Source organism: Diadema setosum, chromosome 8 (genome assembly GCF_964275005.1).
Source record: "Diadema setosum chromosome 8, eeDiaSeto1, whole genome shotgun sequence".
Classification (NCBI taxonomy): Eukaryota; Metazoa; Echinodermata; class Echinoidea; order Diadematoida; family Diadematidae; genus Diadema; species Diadema setosum.
The window spans coordinates 10,000,767-10,028,327 of NC_092692.1; the positions used below are offsets into that span (position 1 = coordinate 10,000,767).

General features: G+C 38.8%; 1 protein-coding gene across 1 annotated transcript; it reads left to right on the plus strand.

Annotated features, from left to right (window-relative positions):
- Nucleotides 1-1,395: 1,395 nt before the first annotated feature.
- On the plus strand, nucleotides 1,396-26,455 carry LOC140231379 (WD repeat domain phosphoinositide-interacting protein 2-like). The gene is made up of 10 exons (XM_072311503.1): nucleotides 1,396-1,784; nucleotides 10,638-10,720; nucleotides 12,194-12,360; nucleotides 17,393-17,680; nucleotides 18,272-18,342; nucleotides 19,029-19,136; nucleotides 20,331-20,495; nucleotides 21,747-21,851; nucleotides 22,667-22,905; nucleotides 24,997-26,455. Exons 1-10 carry the CDS (start codon nucleotides 1,714-1,716, stop codon nucleotides 25,155-25,157), a joined length of 1,458 nt encoding a protein of 485 aa, XP_072167604.1. The 5' UTR covers nucleotides 1,396-1,713; the 3' UTR covers nucleotides 25,158-26,455.
- Nucleotides 26,456-27,561: the final 1,106 nt, after the last annotated feature.

Genomic DNA, 27,561 nt, shown 5'->3' on the forward strand with positions numbered 1-27,561 from the left:
GAAATATTGCTTTTAATTGTGAATAGAATTTAAACATAAAGATTATTGTACTGCTGAATCTTCTTATAAAGCTTGTAATAAGGGCAGAAAAATAACAAAATTGCACAATCAGGTTCATCATTTATGTTTAAAAAAAAAATGAGTAGACCTACTGCTGTCTAATTAGGTTTCAATATGGAATGTGCATGGGGGCCAGCATGGACCCTAGTATACTGATCAACATGGTATATATATATATATATATGTTTGACATCTTGCTGCATGGATTTTGCATAGTGCAAGGCCGGCGGAGCGTTTTCAAAAGTGTGGGGGCCCACTTCCGGGTTTCATGAGCTAACGAGAAAAAAATAAAAAAAGGTCCTCAGCTCATCTTTCCCCTTCCATTTCCGGGTTTCTTCAGCTGACAAGCAAAAAAAAAAAAAAAAAAAAAAAAGTCCTCTATGTATTCCTTTGTATGGTGCACAAAAAGTGTGGGGGCCCGAGCCCCCAAGGCCCCCAACGTTCTGCCGGCCAGTGAAGAACATTTTCATGATTTCTAAATCATATGACACGCTATTTCTAATCTCATACAGCCATTTAGACTGGCAATTTTTCCATACTGAAGTAGACTGCACCTTAGTTATATTGCTGCCTTTGGCAAACCTATGTGCAATACGTAACCTGGGCCCTAGATATAGAGCTATAATTGTGAGAATCTGCAAATTTGTATCCAGACAAATTCAAGGCAATCTTTTTTTTCTTTTTTTTTTGCAATATACTGAGTATACTAGCTGCATGAGATCATCTGAGTCAAACTCACATAATGTACACTATTTATTAAAGCATTTCCATGTCAATGTAATTCTGCATGAATTATTTGTCTTGAGACCGACTTGCATGCATGGGTTAAGACATGTTATTTTCCTGTTTAATTCTGATTGAAATTCAATTGTTACTTGGAAATGCACACGCAGCAGGGTATCAAACACGACACATATATATAGACTTCAGGTCCTAATTAAGATCATCTTTTTCTTTTCTTTTCTTTTTCTTTTTCTAACTTAGCCTGTCACTACTCTAACTGAAGTTAAATAGAGTAGGCCTACTTGACTTACTACGTTGAATAGAAGTGAGTATCTGCCTGTTTTGTCATTTTGTGACTACACATTGTGATAGTTAAGGCCTACTAGTATCTCAGAAAACAAATTAATCAATTAGTTTTCTGAGATAGGAAGTATAGACCTAACTACTTTGGCTCTTTGTGTTTATGTATTCTTTTAGTTGATCTATTATGCAGCCTCGAGGAAAACAACAATCAATTTGACCTTTTCATGTAGCCAAGACCTTACGTGTCTCGAATGACTATCGATACCCCATGCATTTTTCTTGTTTCTTCAAGAATAAAAAATTGTGTCAAGCAAGACATTTACAGTACATGTTGTACATTCACCTAAACAAAGCAAAAAGAGCAGACAGCTGGATTTCGCGCATGCGTAAAAGAGATATCTGGAAAGAAGTGGAGACTGGGATAAAATCTTTGAAATATTTTTTTGAAGAGCATACGACGACCCCTTGGAAAGATTTGGTATTCTACGCTCGTCTACAAAAACAGTAAACAGGGGACCTCCGATTTTACTGCGAACGGCGAACTGTGAATTCATCGTCCTTTTACGGAATTTGGCGGCTATGAACAGAATATATTTAACTCGCTGACGGGGAAAGAAATCTGGCCCGATGAACCTCGCAAATCAGTCATCGGATTCAAGTTCGAATCTGCTTTTCGTCAATTTTAACCAAGACTATACGTGAGTTACCTTTTCCCTGGTTTCTTATTGCGATCACCAGTGTTTGTACACTGTGTGATCAACGATGTAGGCCTACTGAGTACTACTGTGCTGGATATTCGCCCCAGTGGCAGTGCGCAATGCAATTCTGCAATGGCAATGCAAACAGTGCAGTGCTGTGATAATGGTGAAATACATCGTTCGATATGCACTAAGCAGTGATGCAATCGCAATAACACTACATTACAGTGACAAAGCTGTACCTCAAGTTAAGCCTGTAGTAGTATTGCAAAGGTAAACTAGTAAAGACTGCAGCAGACCTTTACACTAAGCTTTGAGTGAGATTGATTAGTGACAATTGAATCCATGTTCTGCGTTGTACTTGTAGGCTTGCAGACAGTAGAGAACCACCATGGCATGATGACACTGACTATGACATGACTGACAACGGGGCATCAGCACTAATGTACTTCCTGTGCTGATGTCTCAAGATCTGCAACTATAAATAACATCAAAATCGCAGGATATACTAACTAACTTTTTTCCAAGCACTGCTGTGAATTTGAACCAAATCGTATGTCGATAACTAACTACACGCAGCGCTGTCGCGAATTGCGACAGCGCTGCACCTCTTTTCCTTCGCGGACGTTGTTATCGTTCACTGTTTCCTTCATGAATATCTTTATTAATCGTGGAAAACTAAAAAAGAAGGAACTATCGTAATCTATGACCATCATTCAATAACCGGTATGCGATTTTTTGTTTAATTACGTCTAAAACTTACCGAAATCTGTGGCTGAAATCAGGTCTGTAAACGTCCTTACTGCTTCACTCCTCATCTGCGTGTTATATGAATGGCATTCACTCTCGTATACTACAACGTAGGTAGTCGGAGATAGTCGGGTGACCCCGACTAAAAAAGGTCAAATCATTGCCGGTGCAGCACGCGCGGATCTACTACAAGTTTTACGTAACACATGAAACGCACGGGCGCACGGGCGTAGGTAGAAAGCAACCACTTCTGAATGGGCATGTGTGGTAGTTTGTTGGTTTTTTGAAGCTCTCGAAGGAAAAGATGCCACCGCACGATCTATACTCCGAAAAATTCAACAATAAGGTCTGGATACCAACAAAACGCCGAATTCAACTCAACAATCAGGAAAATATGCTGTTGGTAAGTGTTGCAATTATATTACTCTTAAAATCATACAAAATAAAAGGTATTTTATGTGATTTTGCCGTCAATAGTGACGGTTGTTTACAACGTTGAAACACTAACACATGTCAGACCCTGTGCGCAGCACAGTGTCTGGTCAGGCTAGTCGATAACTTACTTTTCATGAGCATCTGAAGTCTAAATCGAATTGGGATTCGGGATTGATTGCAGCATATGCAGCCCGCACAATCTGAAACTAAAGTCAGTTATCTAATATTTTGTGACATATTCTTCAAGTAACTAGCCCAGGAGCTAAAAATCAATGTAGGGCCTACCAGTTACGTTAGAGTAAAGCCCCCAGTTTTCAGCTGGCCTCCAGAATCCAGACACTTACGTTACTTAGGCCAAGTAAAAAAAAAAATAGTAGTTGCTCGTCCTTGCGCGCGTCTATTTTGGCCGCCGCATGCTTTTTTTTTTGCTATTTACTATTTTTTTAAATTGACTTTAAAAATGTCAAAAACTGTTGTTTCTCATCCCCGTCCGCACCCCTTTTTGATTGCCGCATCAATTTTTTTGATATTTACTAGACTCTATTTTTTATCCGGCGGTTGTCCTGCTGTGAACTCAGAAAATATCCTCCGTACCGACTATCGACTGCTACGGTGCGAATATTTTTTCCGTACATGGAAACGCTATGGGACGTGTGTGTGTGTGTTGTCAATACGTTCGTGCGTAAACATGTCACTGCACTGCACTCACGAGGTTCATGTGATCAGTGAACAACAGGAAACTGAACTGTCACTTGCGATAGCTCTACATACAACACACATAACATTGCACACACATAGCACTCTGTACATTGGATGCAATCACACTCACATATCACGTACGTCTAATTGACTATCAGTTTAAAAACGCAAAACTAGACTCTACTGAAGTTCGATTTACTTTATTAGTTTACGTGTGGATTGGTAATGATCTTATTGTTGTATTTCGAAAGTGCACTCGCGATGCCCGAGTCACTGGCAGCACTGAGAAGTCGATTGTGAATACATGTCCGCTTCATCACTGTTCATAGCCAAGTACGAAGTAGGCCTACTGTGGTAGCGGTGTATTTACGAGTACTAATAGTAGTACCCGATCGACAATAAGGGCGTGCAAAAGATTTCTTAAGAGCTTTTATTTGACCATTTATGCATGTACGAATAGTGGTAATGTGGCATCAATTCCAAGCCTGTGGCTGTGGAGGTTGTAGCTTGTAAAGTTGCCCGCGCAGTGATCACCAGTGATCATGTATACTAGTAGTACTTGTATGCGAGTCCGTTCATTCGTGTACAAATTGGCCAAGCTATAGAATTTTAGCCAAGTCCACGCGCTTGCGCACTTCAAAATTTCAGCTCAACTTATGAATAATTCATGTCCCATAGCGTTTCCATGTACGGAAAAAATATTCGCGGTATGGTAAGTATCACGCAAGTAAAATTAACTTGTCATATTCATACAAGGTTTTGTTTTATATCAGACCTCGTAACGAGATTTCACTGTATTCATATGTTGAGCATACTTCACCTATAAGTGCCAAAATGGAGCCTGACATGGCTGCTCGATCAATCAAAAATAGTAAATAGTAAGGACCTCCCTCATTACTGCTTTCAAACAACCCGGACGAGAAACTACTTCGTTTAAAAAAAATAGTAAATAGTGAGGACCTCCCTCATCACTTACGTCAAAAAACCCAGACAAGAAAATATATATAATTTTTTTTTAAATAGTAAAATAGTAAACAGTAAGGACCTCCCTCATCACTGATCTCAAAAAACCCGGACGAGAAACTACTTTCTTTTGTCACAAATGTACACACAAGTAGTTATGTACATGTATCAAGGCTGTATGCATGGTTGTTTTAATGTTTACATTGTATGTACACAGGGTGACCAGATTAATGGAGAACATTCTATATGATATAGATATAGTACATACAGGCTGACCAGATCAGTGGAGAATTTTCTACATAGTATACAATGTAGCTACAGTACATGTATGCATGTGACAGGAAATACATTATAGCTCACTCAATCTAGAATGATTTAACCCATTCCAGAAAATTCTAGGAAGTGCTGGCTGAGTGAGGCACTGCCCTTGTAACCCAATGTGATTGGTAGTTAATTTTGGCAATGATGTTATGCACATATTAGGCAGTGAGTCATCCAGGATTCCTGGAATTTGGACTTGCTAGTATGTTCAGGTATGTAGCCCCAGGTTGGAGAAAATTACAGAATGTACTAGAAAGGGGTGAATGAATATATAAGCTGGAGAAATTCTGAGGTAGGCAGAGTACCCAACACCTCTGCTCTGAGAGTTACGTCACTTCTGGCTCTGAAGCGACTTGTTACAGTCAGTCCTGTGTTACCTGCTGACCTGCTATACAAACTGTGTTTGTGGAGATAAGGCCTGGGAGACATTTTGCCTGCAGAGAATTAATTTGCCTACATTGGAGAGAGACTCCATATTTTAGTGTCAACGGACTTTATTACGGCAAAGCTGTGACGGGCTGGATTCCTTGCTGGACATTATAAAGTGAATCATCATTCAACGCATCAACTGGACGTGGTCGTCATAACGTTTGGATTTTGCACGTTTCGCCGTGGACATACACCTTGTTTATCGTGGACTTTACCCTGGATTTATAAAGTGGATTATTGCAACCAGTGCCTTTGGAGTTACGTCGGAGGAACCATTCATCGGTGCGTCAAGGATCATTCATCGGTGCATCGAACATCGTATCTGGACACTGTCAAAGGATTACTTGCTTTCAAATTTGGCTGTAAGTGATTTCACTACCGATTTATGATTGTTCTATTGATCATTATTGTACTGATGTAAAAACTGATTACGAGTCTGTACCCACAATATCACTGTTAATAAACCGCCTGAACATCAGTTGATTGTTTCTTTTGTGCGATCATTCTCAGAGTGATTTTGGTCGTAACACTTTTTTTACTTGGCCTTATCAGTAAATCACTTATCGCAAGCCAGCAAATTCTACTGTCACAACACACGCATATCACATCATTTCACATATTTGCACAGTTGTTCATAACAGGAGAGTGCCTTAGTCACCCAAAAAAAAAAATTCATCTAAAATCCCGAATTTCGCCATCAAAAATGCAGAATTGGCGCAACTTTGCCAAAGTGTGCACGAATTAAATCCCGTGTTAAGAATCGGAATTGCCGAAAAAGCACTAAAAATAGAGAAATACGCCGTTCTGTTTCGAGATTTTTCACTTATCACAAGCTCAGAGTGTGATGGTGTCCTCAAAAACACGAAGGAAAAACAAAATCTCCATACGTGCCGATGCACTGATCAATGTACAGGGGTTGAATGCAAGTGCCGACTCACCAGAATTCGGACACCAACGAGCACCACAACATATCCGATGCAACCTTGCACCAACAAGGTATGGCACAACGCATTTTTCAGCGGCCTTGTACATGCATTGACATTGAACGCACATAGTGCGTGTCCGGATTCTGGTGGATTATCAAGGTGATGATTTTGGGGGATTTTATGAAATTTTATGATGTATTTAACATAATCAACATTGAGATAAAAGTAGTTTGATATATTTAACATACGTTGTTGTAGTATATAATTTTGTATGTATTATTTGAGTTGAACAAATATTGCAGAAAAGCTTAAGTGAAACTGGTGGTTTGACGATGCGTAATGATTATGGCAAGTTAGATAATGTCAGTTGAGGAATGCAGTTCCTAGAGCGCACATGAACATAATACAGAGATACAATGTACACACAGACAGATGTACAATTGTGCAGAGGCACACTCACACATTTTTCAGTAGACTTCTTTCAACGTGCCATAATCATAGTACATTGATTTTTAGCTCCCAGTTACTGTAAATCGAGGAATGTTTGCGTGCATTTTAATTTCACAAATTTCGCAAGAGCCAAGATTGGCGAAATTAAAATGCATGTGAAAGTTCTTGTCTTCACTATATGCATTGAATGTTAGAGCAACTCGCAAAAATTTCATGCCGCTAAGAAGGCAGTCAGCTAACTTCAGTGTTAGAATGGTGTGGGCCATGGGGTCAAAGGGCAAGGCTGAAAGTCAAGAGAAAATGCTCAAATTCCTGGATACTTGCTCTCTGAAACAATTTAGCCATCCAAATGAAAACTAATTCAGGGAATGTATTACACATTTGGGGTTGTGCCTTCAAACTTTCAAACATGCCATTTCAATTTTCACCAATCACATGAAATTATCATCTCACAATGTCAAGATGTACAGCAGACCTTTGGGATCGTAATGCAATATAGTGTAGGCATACCAATTGCCATAGCGACATTTTTAGTTTTTTTTATTCTTATTCTAAAATCAAATTTTCTCCATTTTTTTGCATGCTAGGATTTATTTTCATGGATTAATTTCATACAAAAGTGCAATGCCATCCCCTCTACAAAGTGACATGATAATGAGTAAAGTTGACTCCAGTCACTTCTTGCAAGAAGAAGAAGAATTATGTAAGTTAGTGAGTGTAAGGGAGGTGCTGCAATTTTACTCTCCTGTTAATGTTCCCTGCAAGCCAGGTAGGTAGAGCTATACCAGTTGATGCAGATGGGCAGTGTGTGATCATAGCAACAGCATATCATCTACAGATGTTCGTATCAGATGCCCTTAAATGCACACCCACTGTTTACATTTCCAGTATCTGTCTAGCAGTTAGTAGCAACACAATTTTCTTTCTTTCTTTCTTTCTTTCTTTTCAATTAAAAAAAAAAAAAAAGTTAACAAATGCTTCAGTGATAGTGACCAAATTTATAAGTCTTGTGACATGATCATGCTTCACACTGACAGCCACCTTACTCTTCTTAATATGAAAGTATGCTATCTGGAATAGAAAAGGGCTTTGAGAAATGAAGACCAGCTTGAATGCATTTGCATGATTTCATCTGATACTCTGCCTTAAAGATGAAGAATTGGTTAAAAGCTGGCATGAAAAATTAGTGCAAACTTGCATTTATCTCCTTGTATATCTTACCTCACCAACTACATGAGATACTCCTTGAACTGCAATTTATTTTGTTGACTGATTTTTTTTTTCATTTTGTATGTGTCATTAATGGTAATATGTTTAAAAGTGGCTGGATGGTCTTGGAAAGAATCCATTTTAAGGTTGATTTGGCATTTCTGTTTAAAACTTGGTACTTAAAGGTTGAAAATTTTGGCTAGAGTTTTCATTTATTTAGTGATGTCTCAGTGACTTGTTATTTGATCTCGTCCTCAAAATACAACTTTGTCCTACAACTTCAAGTTCATAAAATGTCAGTTCAAAATAGTGATTAGAAAGATTTTCCATATACATTCTCATTAAAAAAAATAAAAAAAAAGTTTCCCTTTGTAATCGAACAGATCACAAGTAGACATCCACCTGGACACACGCATAAGTGACTTCATGAATGCATCGTAGAGACGTACATGTATGAAGTATTTTTCAGCAAGAGAATCATGTTTTACATGATGTGAATGGTTTGAGTAGATTTGTAGAGTGAGATTTTCTGTGTAACTTACCTGAAGAGACGACTGATTGAAGCTGTCGAGTAGGTTGTGGTATGATTTACGAGAATGCATCAATGCAAAATACGGGGCCAACTATGGTAGATCCCCATGGCAAAATCTTAATATCATGACTATTGTTTGTGAGCCATGATAAGTTCAGAATTCTGGAGATATGATTTCAAAATATGTATTCATGTGACTAACATACATCTCACACAAATCTTCATACTGAATTAATCCTATTCAATGATTTTGTTGAATTCATCATTATGTACACTGTGTAGCTGTAGGGATTAGTGGAATAAAAATAACATATAATTTTTAGCTCTAGCAATGTAGGTATCTACATTTTCAAACAATAATTGTTGCTTATCATTGAATACATACGGGAGCATGACATTTTTGCAGTGATGAAATTTTCAGCATTCAATGCAGATAGTGTAGAAAAGAACTTAAGCTTGCAATTTAATTTCATAAATCTTGGTATTCATGAAAGTTGCAAAATTACGATGCACACACACATTTCGGTTTTACAGTGTTACCAGACACACAAGTATCTAGGCCTATGTAGCTGCCATGGGATGGTGCAGGTTTCTATTATTGTCACATTTTGTGGGTACTTCAATAATGAAACTGCGGTGACAAATGTGTTTGTCAAGACAGACTTTGAAATAGCATTGAGTATGAACTGAGCATGCAGTACTGCTTTTGTAGGTCTCGCGTGCAACTTATCTCCAAATGCATCATTTGAATGGGTTGTACAATGGGTTATCAACATCTGTGGTCAACATATTGATAATCAAAAAGAAACAAAAATACTTTAAAAATACAGTATACCTATAGTGAAAGTTCTAACTCAAGCAAAGAAATGATTTTAATGTATTCCAAATCTGATTCTAAGTTAATGCATGATTGAGTATATCGTAGATATGAGACCCTAAAAATGTAATTTTTTATCAGTCACCCAGAATATCCCAAGATTACTCCATAGTGATGTCAATTATTTACCAACATTTCCATACACTTACATTACAAGTATGGGTGTACATGGGCCTTATCTTGCCCATCACAATGGTTGTATACACAGAGTAGACTCATTATGACCTTGATGAAATTCTCATGACAAGTTTGCTTTTCAAACATAGTGTAGAATTGGTACTTCAGTGAGGCTGATGTTACCGATAGCTTATAAAGTGGACCTTATTCTTGTGTTGATGCTTCAAATAATGACTTTCACATTCGCAGGAAATAGAATGAAGTTCCTGTTACAGCCGTTTTCAATGCTTTAACATGTAGCCAGTTATTGCCAAAGTGGAATGAGTGTTATTCTGATGTTCTCAATCACAAATTTGTTGTCAGTTAAAGGAGACCTCCGGATGATTTTCAGATTTTTACATTTGAACAACTATAAATTAGTTATACGGGGTACAGAGTTTCAGACTTTATAGTGATTGGGACGAAGGATAAGAATGTTTTCGAAATTTATAACAAATTGCAATGAACAAGGATGATGACGTGGCAGCCTCATCATAACAATGCATGAGTTGGGGCTCAAGGAAGCAGAACCAATGAAGAAGGCATGCATAGATTATACACAGGTGAACTTGCAAGCAAGTGGTGTTGTAATGGAATTACGCTGCCACATTTCTGAAATATGTGAGGCTCCTATGTCATCGACACTGTTCAGTGTAATTTGTTTAAGGTTTTTCAAAGTATTGTTTCTCTGCTCAAGAATCTCAATAAATTCCACAAATCTATACATGGAACTATCGATTTATGTATCACATGATATGAAATTATGAAAATCGTCTGGAATGCCCCTTTAAGTTGAATGGGAAGTAAGACAACTACAAACTTTCATGTCTTGAATTGTAAAGGTACTGTATGGTAATATGAAATTCTGTGTCTTAATTGTTTTGTCCTACAATAGAATAAAAGCTCAATTTTGTTTGTTTGTTTGTTTTTACTGTTTTCATCAGCATTTCTATTTGTAATACAACACTATTAATGTTTGTACTTGATAAACAATGATCATACATGGTCTTTCTTCACATAATGTCTTAAATGATTTTTTGCCATGTTTATAATGTATTGTCTGGTATAATTTTCTCTTTCTGTTTTTCATCCTTTCTTTTCTGCAGTTCCCTGGCAGTTGGGACAAAGAACAGCTACCGGCTGTTTTCTCTTACATCTGTAGACAAGCTAGAGCAGATTTATGAACATGGTAATATGCACATTAGTGAGTGACCTCACTAACCACTTATTATACCCCCGCCAAACGAAGTTTGAAGGGGGTATATAGGAATCAGCGGACGGTCAGGCGGTCGGGCAGTCGGGCGGTCGGTCCGTTGCAAATCTTGCGTCGCGAACTACTTCCTCAGTTTTCAACCGATTCCCATAAAACTTGGCACAGATGTGTGCCTTGGGTTGTAGATGTGCAAGACGTATATATTTTGACAGTACCCAAAAGTACGTTGCCATGGTAACGGCATATTATGGGCAAAAATGGGTACAAATCTTGCATCGCGAACTCCTCCCACAGTTTTTGATCAATTTTTATGAAATTAGGTACAGATGTTCATCTGAATATGTTAATGTGCAAGACTAATATTTCCGCAGTGGCAAAAAGTGCGTTGCCATGGTAACGGCATGTTATTGGTAAAATATAGGGCAAAATGCTTCATGGCAAAACTGCTTCATCAGTGTTCTTCCAATTCTCATGGAATTCATATTGAATGTTTGTCTTAGGATATAGGTCAGCATGACACATTTCTTGACAGTGACAAAAAGTATCTTGCCATGGTAACAGCTCACATATTATGAGCCAAAATGATGGAAAATTTTGTGTTGCAAACTACTTCCTCAGTTTTTGCCCAATTTCCATGAAACTTGGTACAGATGTGTGCCTTTGGTTGTAGATGTGCAAGACGCATTTTTCGACAGTACCCGAAAGTACGTTGCCATGGTAACGGCATATTAATGGCAGAAGATCAAGGAAAGATCTTGCGGATTTAACTACTTCCTCAGTTTTTTGACCAAAGCTTATGAAATGTTGTTTTGACCAAAGCTTGTGAAATGTTGTTTGGCGGGGGTATAACCAGTCGCTGTAGCGACATTTCTAGTTTTGTACATGTAGATATATGGTATTTTTGTTGTAATAGAAACTGGTATAATTCTGTAATTTTTTGATGATTAAGCATTCAAAAAGAAAAATGATTTCTGTAGGTCTTGATCTTCAACAGTTATGAACCAATCTGCCTCATTCGAAGACTTTCTCATATCTTAATCGAATGTCTTTCCTAATGTCAGCATGTCTTGTTCAGAATGTGTTGTTGTTTTTATTAGATGGATAATGAAGTTTCAGACATCTTATGTATACATCTCAGTTTGCTGAAGATCTGAAGTAAGACTTTCGTTAGGAAATTCTGTGCTGTGGTTGTTGTGGCATACTTCGTGTTACACTATGCTCTTCATAACTTGCATGGTCTTCAGGATACATGTACATTTGAAAAAAAAAAAAAGACCCAATGACACAAGAATGTAATAAATTGAGGTGAAAGTTATCCAGTCAGTATCACTTTAATGGATAATTGATCATGGGTTTTGATTCAGCCAGTGTGCCCTGGTTTCAGGTCGCATTGCTGTTTTGCACTCTGCCCTCGTTTGTTTTAGAATTTATCCCATGTTCTGTTGGCAGAATCAGAAGATATCTGCATCGTGGAGAGGCTCTTCTCCAGCAGCCTGGTGGCGGTGGTCTCTCTCACGGCACCGCGTAAACTGAAGGTGTGCCACTTCAAGAAGGGCACGGAGATCTGCAACTACAGCTATTCAAACACCATTCTCGCTGTCAAGCTGAATCGCAAGGTGAGCAGTCCTTTTCTTTACTGACTGTGATTCTGCAGCTTTGCTTGTTGTGTTTTTTTTTTTCATTTCCTCTTTGTCTTGCCCCCCCCCCCCATTCTCACCCCCTCTCACTCAACTGCTTCCTTATTTTTCTCATGCCCAAGTTATGGGAAGTTGTAGTGGTGGTGATGAACTTATATCAGGATATTTCATGTTAGACCTTTCAATAAATTTTACCTTGAATTGTATCATGGTCAAATTCTCTTTGTAGTGATTCTCAAAATGACATTTATTTAGATGTCATTTCATGTCAGGACCATGTTTTCCTTACATTTGCTTGTCACAGGACCATATTTTCCTTACATTTGCTTGTCCCAAGTTCATGTCTTTTTGTTGTTGTTGCATTGAGCGGTTTAAGATTTAAAAGGATATCCTGGCCTGCCTGTTTTATTTGACATCAAGAGTATTGCAAGCAACTATTTAAGAAATAATGCAGATTATTAAATCAGTCAGTTAACATCTTTGGAATATTCCCTTGTATCCAACACTAATCTCCTGCCTAAAATCCACCTCAGATGATACTGATGCTCATGAAGTCAGCTGTGTGTGAAATGTGTGGCAGCCCTTCTCTCTTCACTGAAGTGGCCTTGCTGACACATACAAAGCACACCTTGTTAATGTGACCTTGTGTTGTAATTTGACTTTTTTCCAACATAGTGGTAGCCAGGGCGTTACAACTGACAGAAAATGAGTCATCACATTTTGTTAGCATAGCTCTGTGTTAACTTATTATGGCATTTTTGTGAATACATGAAATTACAATGCTATACATGAAATTACAATGCTATGATGAAAACATTGTGTGGTTTTTAAGTCTTTCTATCGAATCCTGTGGAGACACATTCTATGATAACACACATGCCCACTCAAAGACAGAAAGACATACAGTACACACATTCACTATATACTCAGAAAAGAGCATATGGGCAATTCCGCGGTTAGTAACGTTACATTTGAACAAATTTAGATATTTGTTTTTACCACTAAATTACCATTTGTTCATTTCAAGTCAAAATTATGTCAAAAACATGTTCATCCTTCCCATGTTTATGATACAGAAAAGAATGAACACAATCCAAGAAATATTAGAAAAGCTATAGCAACTTAAAGGGCTGGTTAGTAACATTACGAAAAAAGGACATGACAAAAAAAGTCAATGTCTTGTAACAAAAAGTGTGCAAAAATTCAAGTTACTTCAAACAAAGTGTTGCATTAATTTCAATTATTGCATCATGACAAATGTTCATGCAAATTTTTTTAGCAGTTCGACCGATAATTTTTTAGCTAGACCCCCCAAAGCATGGTTAGTAACGTTACGATTAGTAACGTTACATTTGTCCGGAGTAATTCCGCAGGTCATTTCACCCTTTTGTAATTGACAAAATGTCACATGACTTCTGGAGTATTTAAATGTATTCGTCTTTTACCCTTTAGCAAAACTTTGAGGAAAAAATTTCAAAGGAACCCACTGTAATTTGCATTTAAGTGAATTTCAGCGTCCCCAGTCCTACATTTTAAATGATGGTTTTAGATCTCGCAAAATCAATAAATACGAAAAATTAAATCTACTGAATTTGAAAGACCCTAATGATTGGTGAACATCCATGGCATTATTTGATACCTAGATCAAAGGGTAAGATAAAGAGGCACATTTCTTTTATCCATGTCATGTCCACCTAACTGCGGAATTGCCCATATGAATATTTGCTTGTTGGATAGAGACCTCCCAGCGTACAACTGTATTTGCTCTAACTGACTCTCTCTTCAGAGACAAAACCCATCAAAAGGATTACAGGAGATGGTGAACTCTTCCAGTTGCATGCGCAATGGTATTATTGCAGTCCCTTAAATAATGCATCAGGTCTACCCATTTACTGTGCATTTTAATGTGATTCTAGGTTGACTGCAGAAATGACTTCAGAATATCATTATTGAATGAGGGTGCACCTGTAATGCAAGAGTTTATTCCATGGAACAGAGAACTTTGATGGCATTTGTGAATGTGTACCCATATTCTTAATATAATCATTATACACATTTGGAATTTACCTACAGTAGGGCCTACATGTTGACAGTTTAGTGTGCTTTAATAGCACATGAATACATTATGGGGGGGGGGGGGGGAATGTGTATTCTGGAATCTGTCTGACATGCTCAGTGATGATCGATCCCATGGAAACCTGACAGCCCCATGGTTTAACAGTAATTGATTTAATGTTAATTTTGACAAAGTGTTTTGATGATGTGCAGGGCTCAAGTGTGGTTACAACATTTTGATAACTTAGTAACATGATACAATGGACTCCCATTATAACGAAGTCCTATTGACCGGCAGTTTTCTTTTGTTATCAAAATTTCGTTGTAACTCAACATGTAAACAATAAAGAACATAGAGCCAATGATGTTGTGGCCTGAATTTCTATATTGTTGTAACCAGAATTTTGTTACAATGTGCACTCCCTTATAACGGACACGGTTATAAAGAAATTCCGGTTACAAGGAAGTAAAAAGTCGGGCCGCAACATTATCCACTCTACTGTATGTATTCTTATTATTTATTTGTTTTGGTTATAACAAAATTTTGCTATAATGAACGAAAACTGCCGGTCCCAAGGACTTTGTTATAACTGGAGTCTACTGTTACTGTGTTCGTTATAACAGGAGTGCACTGTAGTGTTATGCAGAGATGGCACAGAACATCACATTGTGCAGTGCTTTTCAATGAAGAGTTGCCCTCTTAGTCTCATACAAACATGTTTTCATTCGAGATGAACAGACTTTTAATGCACATTTGATTGCACGTCCATATCAACACGGCCTAGACTTTAAGTACTCACTATGTTGGCCAAGGAATTAATTAATCATACAAATGTATCCTTGTCGACATGTTTGATCAGCTTAAATTCAGCTTGTGTGTTCTCTATGTCAGTTTTGCATCAAATGGGAGCTAAATTTATCACTTGAAGATGTGTGTCACCTTGTGTGTGTCCCTGAGTTCAGCTGTTCCAAAGAAGAGCAAACTCCATACAAACTAGATCATGGTTTCTTTGTGACATTTTAGCTCAACTAATAGTGCTTGCTCACGAACATACCAGTCTTTGATTACTGTACTTACATTTGTTGACACTGTACATGTGGTTATTAATTGCATTGTAAAGTTACCGTCTCTTTTGTGTTCTTTGTTGTTAGGTCTTAGTTGACACTGACCAAATCTCATGGCGGGAGGGGGAGGGGGGTGGTAATATAGGACATCTGTATGATTAGGTTAGAATATGTGGTATACATGTAGGTTAGAAAGCAGCATTGATCTGGCCTGGCAGGTTGACACTAAATGGTGAACACATCTGGGGGGAAAAGCATCAGCATCATTATGTACAGGGGTATGTTTCAGTAAAGTTCATCTGAAAATACACAGTGGGATGTTCATACGGATAATGTGTTCGTAACTGCCACAGGTCTTTGAAATGAAGATTCCATGACAAAGCAGTACTTTGTAATTATAATGCTACATTGCAAATCTTATTTCTCTTACAGACTTAAAGTGAAAACAAAGTTCTGGTAAGGGCCTGAGAACCCGTCTGGCACCATTTCATATTTGCTTGCAATATATCGAAAGAGTCTACAAAGAAACTTACCTGGCTGACGCGGTTTGCCGGAATGATGAGTCGTTTTGGAGTATTTTGAGAAAAATAATAAAAGTCGGTAGACCGACTTTTATTCCAGAAGGCTCCAGACTAACTCGGTCTCAGGGAAAACTCGACCCTATTTCAGACAATTTACACACAGTTCGTGATCGCCATGTTTGTACTCTATACTACGGGTACCAAACGAGGCCTTGATGAGCAGACAGGAAAGTGCGTGCTAATCCTGTACAAAACAAATGGACAGCGCGCGGTCCTCAAGCCTATACAGTGTACGCACATTACCTCAGTTGCTGAGACGCGCGGTCTTTGAAGTTTTTGTTGTTGTTTATCAAGCGTCTTTGATTGTTTTTAGAGGTGCTTGAGAGGCGCACACTAATTTTGCATGCACGCCAAAGAGGTTTTTGATGCGCGCGTTGAAACAACTCGGACCATTACTGCGAGTAAGAGTAGCCAGAATGCTACAATGTAGTTTATACAGGCCGCTCCCATATGCACAGTACAACGCTGTACAATCCAGAGGGACAACCAATACAGCTCATCCCGCTGTCAAGCAAAGCGAGACCGAGTTATCCCCGAGTCCGAGTCTAGCCTGACCCCGTTCGGGTAAGTTCTGAGACTGAACGTTTTGGTTAATATTTCCCATTTTCGTCGTTACCCATCAAATATCTTGTTATTACAGCGTTATTCCGCACATTTTCTAGGCATACGTTCACATTTTGGAGCAAAATTTGACAACTTTTGCAGGCGTACCAGAACTTTCTTTGGGCTTTAACAAAAACCAATCACTCCCCTTTTCCCTGATGAATTGTTGTCAAATTGTGATTTAAAGCAATAATTGCTTGCCTTCAATACATGTACCTTCACCCCTAACCACCCTCTTTCCACTATGTCACAGTTTAAGATGGAAGAAGGTGGGGAAGCATAATTTCGGTAATTGAAATGCATACTTTTTATTATATGCTGACACTGTTGGCAAGTTTGCAGCACATTATGAATGCATCATGAAACTATGCACCATGTAGTACATGTAGCAAACTTTTTTTTTTTTTTTTTTTTTGACAATGCCAATGTTCATTCTTATAAAGAGAGCACCAGAATCAGGTTGCGTGGTTTGGACAGAAATGGTTCTAATTTATCTCTATCAAGAGTATGATTAAAGTTGAATTTCATTAGCAAGTAAGGAAGGTCTTTTGCAGTGCAATATTTCATTGTTGCTACTGTACTACTGTGTGATGCACAGTTTTGCTAATTATTCTTTTCATGAAATTTTCTGCAATATGGGACTGTTCTAATGGCCAAAGACAAATGAATTGTAACCATGTTGTTCTATGTCTATGTCTTACTTTCAGAGATTAATAGTTGCACTGGAGGAGAGCTTGTATGTTCACAATATTCGAGACATGAAGGTACTACACACCATACGGGACACGCCCCCCAACCCGAACGGACTCTGCGCACTCTCCATCAACAATGACAACTGCTACTTGGCCTATCCGGGCAGCAGCCAGATTGGGGAGGTGCAGATTTTTGACACAGTCAACCTCCAGGCGGTCACCATGATCTCTGCCCACAACAGTCCCCTAGCCGCGCTGGCATTCGATACACTTGGCACCAAGCTAGCCACTGCTTCTGAGAAGGTACGTGCTGAGAAATGATACACTATTTACCAAGAAACACACCATCAATGGAATTTTGTTTTAAGGTATGAAAAAAAATAATGAAAATGAAATAAGTCAACCTTGCCTAAGTCAAATCTATTTGGACTGAAGAAATAGCTTTGACTTCGAAAAAAATTTCACTTGCAAAGGATTAGAATTAAGAGAATATAGAGAGAACAGGACTTGAAAAGACCTTCGACTTTGCAATAGGTCATTATTTGACTTATTGCAAGGTCGACATGTACCATGTGTTGTTTAGTGTAGATAGATGGCCATGTTCCATTGCAATCACTGGGGGCACAGTTTTAGTATGCCTTTAATAGTTCTGGTTAATTGAACATTCCTCCTTTTCAGGCACCTAGGGAGGCTGACATGATGTCATCTTCGGAGAGGAAAACTGCAACCACCCCCCACACACGCACACACACATAGTTGGAAACATAAGTCAGAGAGGAATGGTATTTAGCTTGCATTCAAAAGAGAGGAATGGTATTTAGCTTGCATTCAAAAGTTCTAATGGTTATATGTTGATGAATCCATGTAAATGTTTCAGTGTTTGATCTTTTGCAGGGTACGGTCATCAGGGTGTTCTCTATTCCGGAGGGCAAGAAGCTCTTTGAGTTCAGGAGAGGAGTGAAGAGGTGAGGCAGTGCTCCTTGCCTTGGTTTTATTTGAGACTTGCAGTAAAATACTGATTTGTCATGGGTATTTCAACATTTCCAGCAGTATCACTGAGTACTAGTAATCAAAAGTAAATTAGCTTTGCTGTCATAGTGACCGGTACACACTATTTGCAAGTTTGTAATGAAATGCTACCTGGATAAGGAAATGGTTTATTCCTTTACTTTTGGCATCAGTTTCTCACGAAACACAGTGTAAATGGTCAGATATGAAGTGTGAAGAGGCATGTATAGAGCTGAAATGCTGAGTTTCCCATTGAATGTACATTGTATTAAAACTGAATCGATACCATAGCCAGAGGTGAAGGGAAAGGGATGGGGGTAAATGAACCCGCTGTCTTCCCTTCTGTCTCTGGGTCTGTAGTTCAATGCCAAATTAGACGAACCGAGCAATGTCATGTGTTACGGTGATCCTTAGGGATAAGGGATCATGAATTTGATAGCAAAACCATTTAAAGCTCTAGATATATATTCTTTTTATTAATTAGAATTGTAGGTATTATTTATCCTCAGTGTTATGCCATGATAAGATGTGTTGTCTATCTGAAAATATGCAATCTAGATTTAATTATTAGATCATAATGAAAGTGATCAAGCAAACATCTCTTGGTTTTCATGTATTTTATTTTTTGCCCTGATTTTTCCAGGTGTGTCAGCATCAATTCCTTGGCTTTCAGTGCTGACGCAATATTCTTGTGTGCTTCCAGCAACACAGAGACGGTTCACATCTTCAAGTTAGAGCAACCAAAAGAAAAGTGAGTCTGTTTGTGATGTGTGAAAGCACAGAGTCCATTGTGTATATCAATGTTTTGGACAGTTATGTACCCTTCCAAGTTGCAGCGGTTATTGATGAATGTTTCAAAGTTTCAAGGCAGACTCTTAAACCTCAATTTGCAGTCATCATATGGTAGCTGTCAATTTTGAAAAATGCATTTTGAATAGGTGGTACTATGTTTATTGTGTTCAGTACATTATGAAGAAAATGAGACAAAGCAGAAGAGAAAATTAGTTGCAGATTTTTGAGTTTTGATCAGCAGAAAGGCTTTCCATTAGTCTAGACAAAGAAATAAAAACTCTGTAGAATAGGGTTGCAGTAATTTCTTTTCATGCAAGAGAATGTTTGAAGAGAACGACTACTCTTTCATCTGTAACACTGAAAATGTAAAAAACCATTTATCATCACAAGTCTTTAAGCATAAAAAAGATGGATACCAGAGGCGATATATAATAATTTGATTTACTAAAGTAAAGACGTACTTTTGTTCATAACGCAGCATTTTTTTAACCAACTCCTGCACTATCAGTCCTGATATTAAGCAATGGTAGCTGCGATGCACTATACATTGTAAGTCATTTCCATAAAAGTAATCCTTATTTGCAAGAGGTCTTCAGATATTCTTCTTATCACAAATCTTTGTATACATTTCTTTATGATTGATTTTTATTGTGCACCCAATGCACTAACTGTACTCTGAATGTGGCATTCTGCTAGCATGGCTCTCTCTTTTCCTGAGCTTCATTCACCAGTAGACATACCTGTTGGCTAACAGTTGGCACTGTTATAAGGTTTTTATTTCCGCAAATTTCTCGAGTTGGGTGCTATTTGCAGAATTATTTATTCTGAATTCTACATTTCTCTGTTTATTGCTGTACTCCACGATTGCAAATTTACCCCCCCCCCCCCCCCGCGAAAGTCCTAGTTCACCAAAAAAAAAAAAAAAAGACTCACTAAATATATGGCATGTACAATTTGTAACCCTTCTGATCCCCAATGTACTAATACCTTCACATTAGCATGCCACATCAGTTGTCTAATTTTTGCTTGAAGTCAAGTTTTAGAGGATTTACTAAATGCTAGTGAAATAGCTTGTCAGGTAAACAACCAAGTGCATGGGTACTGAAAGGGGTAATGTAACATTGAACTGTTTTGCTTTCCATATTTGTTGCAGGCCAGCAGAAGAGCCCTCAACGTGGATGAGCTACCTAGGAAAGGCCTTGATGACCCCGGCAAACTATCTCCCATCGCAGGTCACCGAGGTCTTGACCCAAGACAGGGCCTTTGCCATTGTCAAGCTCCCCTTCTCTGGGCTCAAGAATGTCTGTGCCCTAGCAAAGTGAGATGCAGTCCCTCTTTTCCTCAAAACCCCTTGTGTGTTTTTGAATGCCTCTTGGCTCCATCCTCCTCCTCTGTATTTTCCTGTATGGTATCCCAATTCAATTTTAAAGGGATGGTATAGTATTTGGTGGGATGAGGATTCAGCTTTTAACTTTTTGCATGATACATAGGAAACACTTTATGAAATGCTCAAGAGGGTACAATTCTTAGAGGAATTCAAAGTTTATTTGATGAAAATCAGTTTTGAAGTGGCTTAGATATCCAAAAACAAGTTAAGACAAAATGATCCTAATAAAAGATGGATTCCCCCTTTTATTAGGTTCTCTTCGTTTTGAATATCTCAGTCATTTCAAAACCAGTTTACATCAAATAGACTTTGAATACCTCTTAGAATTGTATGCTCTTTCACGTTTCATATGAGGTTTCTCATTATCTCACAAAAGAACCTGAAGCACCATCTAAACCAAAACTAAACCATCCCTTGGAATATTAAGCATCCTAGTGTTCCTCTTTGTTTTTGACGATGAGCCCCTAGGTTTTCATGCACCTACACCAATGTTTGCAAACTGTCATTACATTCTATAAAAGTATGCATTTTCTCTGGTACACACAGGTTACATAATCTGATTATTGTGTAGTTTACTCTTCTTCTTGAGTTGCATCATGTAGTCAAGCTTTACTTGTATTTGTGATCTCCTTGTTTCCACACGATATTGCATCGAGTCTAGTGGTTAGTGGCTAACAGTCAGGGTAAGGTTTCACAGGTGCTTTTTCTTTAATACACACAGTATTGTATCAAGTGGTAGAGTTGGGGTTGTATCAGATATTTATACTCTGTAAAACAGTTATAACAGAGTAAAAATTTAGGTTCCAAAATTGTCATAGATAACTTTACATACCCCATTGTTCGGCTGTTCGGCTATAACAAAATTTTGATATAACTAAAGAAAACTGCTGGTCCAGACGAGTTTGCTGAAATGGGAGTTGCCTGTATAGGCCATGTTTGTCTTCCCCCTTATTAAACAATAATTCATCAAGTGCTCTGATAACATTTTCAATCATTTTTAACACTCATTTACATTACATGCTCTTCCCAAGCCACTTAGCATGGCGTTATCGGCGAGGATAGTGGCTTTTAGTCATGTTTATTCAAATATGCCCCCTTCACATAGCACCATATTATCTTATTCAATGAAAGCAACTTTTCAATCATGCTTCACTTGTATGTGTCCAACCCCTTATAACGTAGTATCTCCAAGCCACGTGTGTTGGTAGCAGCAGCAGATGGCTTCCTTTACATCTACAACCTGGACCCCACGGACGGAGGAGATTGCACACTACTGAAGCAGCACAGGTAATCCAAAGAACACTCCCATAAAGTCTTATGTGCCTTTTGTTTTCTTTGCAAGTCCTTACCTGATTAAAGTGCGTTCAAACGGCATATTCCCAATAGCAATTCAGTGCATTGAATGCTGTAAAATTAGAAACATTCATGGCAAGTAACTTTCGTGAATTGGAGCCAGTGGCCTTTTTTGCCTCATTAAACTTCCAACCATGAAAAAAATTATGAGTATACTACATGTACTGGATTGTGCAGGTAAAAACTTTTGCGTGCATTTTCCGCAAGCGTATTGTGACTCTTTGCCAAATTCGCAAAAGTTTCATGCTTGCGAAAACTCCTGATTTTACAGTAAATGCTCTATCGGAGGTCATTGTTCATTGTCTGGAACATCAGCCCTTAGAATCTACTTGCTTTATGGTATGCCCGTCAAAATTCTTCATTGGAGGCAAAAGCAGAGCTGTCATGTTCCCCTGAGCCTGCAGGAGGATCCCTTAAATGGGAACTATTTCTTTGAGACCTGACGAAAGAATATGCAAACCTCATTGACTTGAGAGTTGTTATTGCTCACTGAGATGAATGTAACACATGAGCATCTACCTGATACACTAGCTCCTCGGAAATTTCCAGATTTTGATGTGTGGATGTTGGCAAGCGTGCAAGAGGAAAAGAAGAATAAAAACTTGAGTTGACAGTAGTCATACAAGGTACAATATTCCTGTATTACAGATGTCCATGAGCTTCATTCACCATACCACAGCATTCCCACCAACACAAACTTGTATGAAAAGGTGTAGCAATCCAAGACCGTCTCATTCTTCGTCTCCCAGGTTAGACGGACTGAGCGAGGGCAGCAGTGGTCTGGCCGGGACTGGAGCATCTGCGTCTGCGTCAGCAGTGGGCGGGGAGAGCGCATCGGCTGCGGGAGGCCAGCAGAAGGGTGATGAGGGCGCTGTAGGGGGCAGGGGAGACCAGGCAGTACTCGGCTTCAAGACGTTTGCGGCGGCGACGGTGGGGACGCGCAATGTGGACCTCCTCTCGTCATCGCCACAGAGGAGCCCCGCTAAAGGTGACGACTGAAGTGACCCATACACTTTTTTATTTTATTCATGTTACAGCAGTCAGGGATACTACTTGTTATTCCCTTCTTGCTAATGATGCTTTCTTGCAAATAATGTTTTCTTTGCAGCACTGTAGAAGAAACAGTACAGTGCACTCTTGTTATAACGAACATGGTTATAACAAAATTCTGGTTACAACGAAATAAAAATTCAGGCCGCAATATTATCTTTTCTATGTTTTTTGTTTATTTGTTTGGTTATAACGAAATTTTGATATAATGAAAGATAACTACCGGTCCCGATGACTTGGTTGTAATGGGAGTCCACTGTTATACGGTCTATGTTATCAAGGGTAGCCTCTTCAGTGTTGACATTGTTCTACTAGAACACCTTCTATTTTCATAACCCCAGTGTTGCATAGGGAATGGGTGATGTAGATATGGATAATTATTGTTAGGGTGTCATGATTGTATTAATTAGTGCAACCAATCTAAATCTGCTCTATACTTTTTGAGTCTGTGGATCTGAAATGGAAATTAATGTAAGACATGAAAAGACTTAAGTATGGAGAAAATAAAAATGAGTGGAGTTTTTTAGGTTGACTTCACGAGATTCCAGGTTACCGGACTCCATTGGTTTGTGGTCAAGATATGGCCCAGAGAGTATTGTAAACTGATGAAAAATATGAAATTTATGCCTCTGTCAGAGAAATGTGAGGTGGCAATGTCTGCACTGGATGTAGATGTTAGCAAATGCTCTATTTGCCATATATTTTGGGAATATGATATTTCATGAATTGGGACTTGTTAGACATTTTTATGCCTCCGCCAACGAAGTGGCCGGAGGCATTATGTTTTCAGGTCGTCCGTCCGTCCGTACGTCCGTCCGTCCCGTTTTGTGTTTGTCGATATCTCAAGAACCGTGTGGTGGTTTTGCATCAAACTTGGTATGACGGTATATCCTTGGGGGATAATACTTTGTGTGGATTTTAGGGTCACAGGGTCAAAGGTCAAAGGTCACAGGTTATTTTGTGAAAAAAAAAATTGAAATTTCATGTTTTTCTCCATATCTCGCAAATGGTTCAAGGTATCTTCATGGAACTTAGTATATATGCTTGTACCGATGGGCAGTGATTATCTAGGGAAGTTGGGGGTCATGGGTCAAAGGTCAGGGGGTCAAAGGTCAAGGTCAACTCCTCAAAATATAACTACTTTCCTTATATTTATGCAATGCCTGAAGGATTTTTTTTAAAACTTGATGAATGCATGTATAACCCAATATATATTCTGTGGGAAGTTTCTTGCCAAAAGGTCAAAGGTGAAAAGGTCAAAGGTCAAGTGAAAGTGCTAAATTGCACTTTTTCCTCCATATCTCAAAAGTAACTCAAGGTATTGTCATGAAACCTACATATTTATGCATGTTCTACCTAACAGTGATTCTCTTTGGAACTGTGGGGTCAAAGGTCAAAGGCCAGGTTTGATAATACTATTTTACCATTTGATACTGAAATTATACTTTTTCTCAATACCTTGAAAATTACTCAATGCATAAACTTGTGAAAGGGTCAAAAGTCAAGTGAAAATCATCAGTTCCCCCAAATACCTGCACTCTGACGTTTTAATCATTCATCCAATTGAACCTAGTGCTAGGAAAGTGAACATTCAGCACATTTGTGGCAAACCTGTCATTTTGATATTTTGCCAATTGTGTGAAACTGTCATCACACATTGTCAAGACATTGTACTATAGACCTATTAGGAGAACCATGCATTATGGCGGAGGCATACACCAGTCGCCATAGCGACATTTCTAGTTATTTATATGATTGGTCGACATCCTGACCGAGAACATGCTGACTGAATGAGGACAAAGCATCATCACTTTTTGAGAGAAAAATGGTAATTCTCCCACCGATGCAATATTCAATTCATTTGTGTTACGACAAATATATTTGTGGATATTGCTCAATTCACAAAATTTGCAAAAATGAAAACACTAAAATGTATTGCTTGTACAGTATTGTACACAAGATATTAACCAAACTGGTAAACATACACCTGAATATGATTTTCCTTCTCTTTCTGTCATATACCCACCAGACCCAATCTCACCCAGTGGAGCAGACCACGGGCACAGCAACGAAGAGCTCATTGTGGCAGCAGACAGCGTTGATGACCAGTTTGGCGCCCCCACGGGGCTCAACCAGCTGAGACTCGACGACGAGAATGAGTTTCCTCCCATGACACAGTGCACAGAATGACGTCTCGGACTGTGATCCTGTAATGCTCCAAGATGGCCGCCACAAATTTGCTTTTTAATGTGTTAACAGTCCCACCTGCTGCGATTGTCGATAAGGTATAGTCCGCGAATGGTGAAGATGTGCATTATCATCATCATGTTGAGTTGGGATGCATATCAACAAGTTTGGCATGTGATACTAGCTGCCTCCTTGCAGCAGCATTTTCATTTGAAGTGACTGTTCACTCTCGCATCTATCAAACGTGTCGGAAAAACTGGCCCTTTAATGTTTACCATGCTTTTTGTTGTGCTGTGTAATTGGCACAGGGAAAATGATTGATTTATTGTGTCTTTTTGACCATTCCGTAACTCTAATGCACCTTTAGACCTGCCATTGATGAATACTCATTCTTTTGTTCGTGCAAAGGTGTTTGTGAACATGCTGTCCTAATAGCTGTGATCCATCACTTCAAATGAAGCAATCTACGACGTTTAGATTGTTGATTTTACAGAAGCTGTGATCACACTTTACTCGATTTCTCATCACGGAGTAGACATTTGTTCACTTCTGTTGCGTTATTCGCTACGTCGATAACATACCTGTATAGACAGAAGCCTCATTTACCAAATGCCTGGGGGAGGGGCCCAGGGAAAGTGCTGAAAATCGTTGTCTAGAGGCAACTTGATTATACCTCGAATGAATTGTGGGCAACTGAAAAGGGATACGTTTGATATTTCTTGGTGAAACGTTACAAATTTGGTACAAGCATTTCTCAGAGACTCCTTGCTGTCTCTAGTAGAAATTTTTTGAACATTTAGAGGGCTTTCACTGGTGGTCTGCTTCGTTACAGGAGTATGCAAAGTTGTGGCTCTAGATGTAAAATACTCTTCCAAAGTGAATGGAAGAGGAAGGAGGACCATAAGATTTGAAATTGATGCAGTCGGCGCCATCAAAATATCTGTAGGTACGGAAGCAGTTTTTCGCTCCAAGAGGTGAAAGTTGAGCCAGTGAACCTGTGTTGTGTAATGGCCATCACCGGTCATTACTAGCATGAAATATTGTGTGCAATGAAATGGGAATATGGTAAAAATAAGCGCTTGAAGGGGCATTTACAACACGAAACACAATTATAGCCAAAACTTATCAGTGAAAGCAAAATCAAATTCATTTCATCATCAGATGTGCCATATTACCATGTTAATTTGCTACCAGAAAAAAAAAAAAAAAAAAAAGAAAGAGGAATGGAGGGAAATCAACCTTTAATGGTGGTCTGTACTCGCAAACTGTAATTGCCTCAATCAGTCTGATTTAGAGTGCAGTCATGGCTTTAAGACTGTGATCATTTTTTGTCTTTTTTTTTCATCTTTCTTTCTTGCAAAGGAGTATGTATGGATATGATAAACTTCATTGCCCTTCAGTATGTATATGCTCTCGGTGGTAGAAACTGTTCTGCTTTGCAGTCTATGTAGCCCTGTATTGGTCACTGCAGCTGAACAAGCTCCATTCCATTTGTGCAAGAAAACTGAAAGCAAGGTTGTGGTGCAAACTGCGCATATCAAGTGCAGTGTATTTCAGCCCAAAAATGTTAGATATTTAATACACTGGCTCATATAAGATAAGTGCCACAGCCCCCTTCAACCTCTGTTGACATGTGAGAAGTGGCATTTTTTTGTTCACACAGTAGTTTCTTCTTTAAATTCAGAATTGTAGATTTAGGTTACCCTGAAATGATGCGAGATGAGTGTGTGTTCTGCAGGCCACCATTTTGGCCCTTGAGAGTGACTGCCGAGTCGGCAAAATCTGTGTTTTGATGCCAATACTGGGCACAACTTTGTGACGGCTGCTAAATTGATAGCTGCACAGAAAATCAAGTTATTGGGATCACGTTTTGTGGTTGGTGGTTGCCTGCATGGAGGGCGGGGATTTACTGTCGACGACAGCTGATTGTAGACTGAAATGAGAAGTATTCACCACGTGGCAGTTGGAATTACGTAACAAATGTCCTCCCATCCCTGCTGACTTGCTTATGGCATGACTGCATGGCAACAAGGAAGCTAGAAATCATCACTACACTGCCAAAATTTTCATCACCAGCTTCTCACGGCTCTCTTTTGTCGTTGCGGCATTTGGTGTTGTAGATCTAAATGTGCCATAGTCATCACACACATTAAGCATGAAATTTGATGCATATTGTTGGACAGGAGAATTCCGCTTCTCTGGATGTGTATTATATACTATTGCGTTATGTTTATTATGTGACGAGCATCGTCGGGTGTTTCCCACCAGACGTTAGATCCTGGGGCACAGACAAAATGAGAAAAGGCACACTTGTAAAAGGATAAATTCTGTGTGTGCTCACGTACCAGTGTCTGCCAATTATTGCCAGTACTTCCGTGCATTTTGTGCAGTTGTGCATGTGCAATCG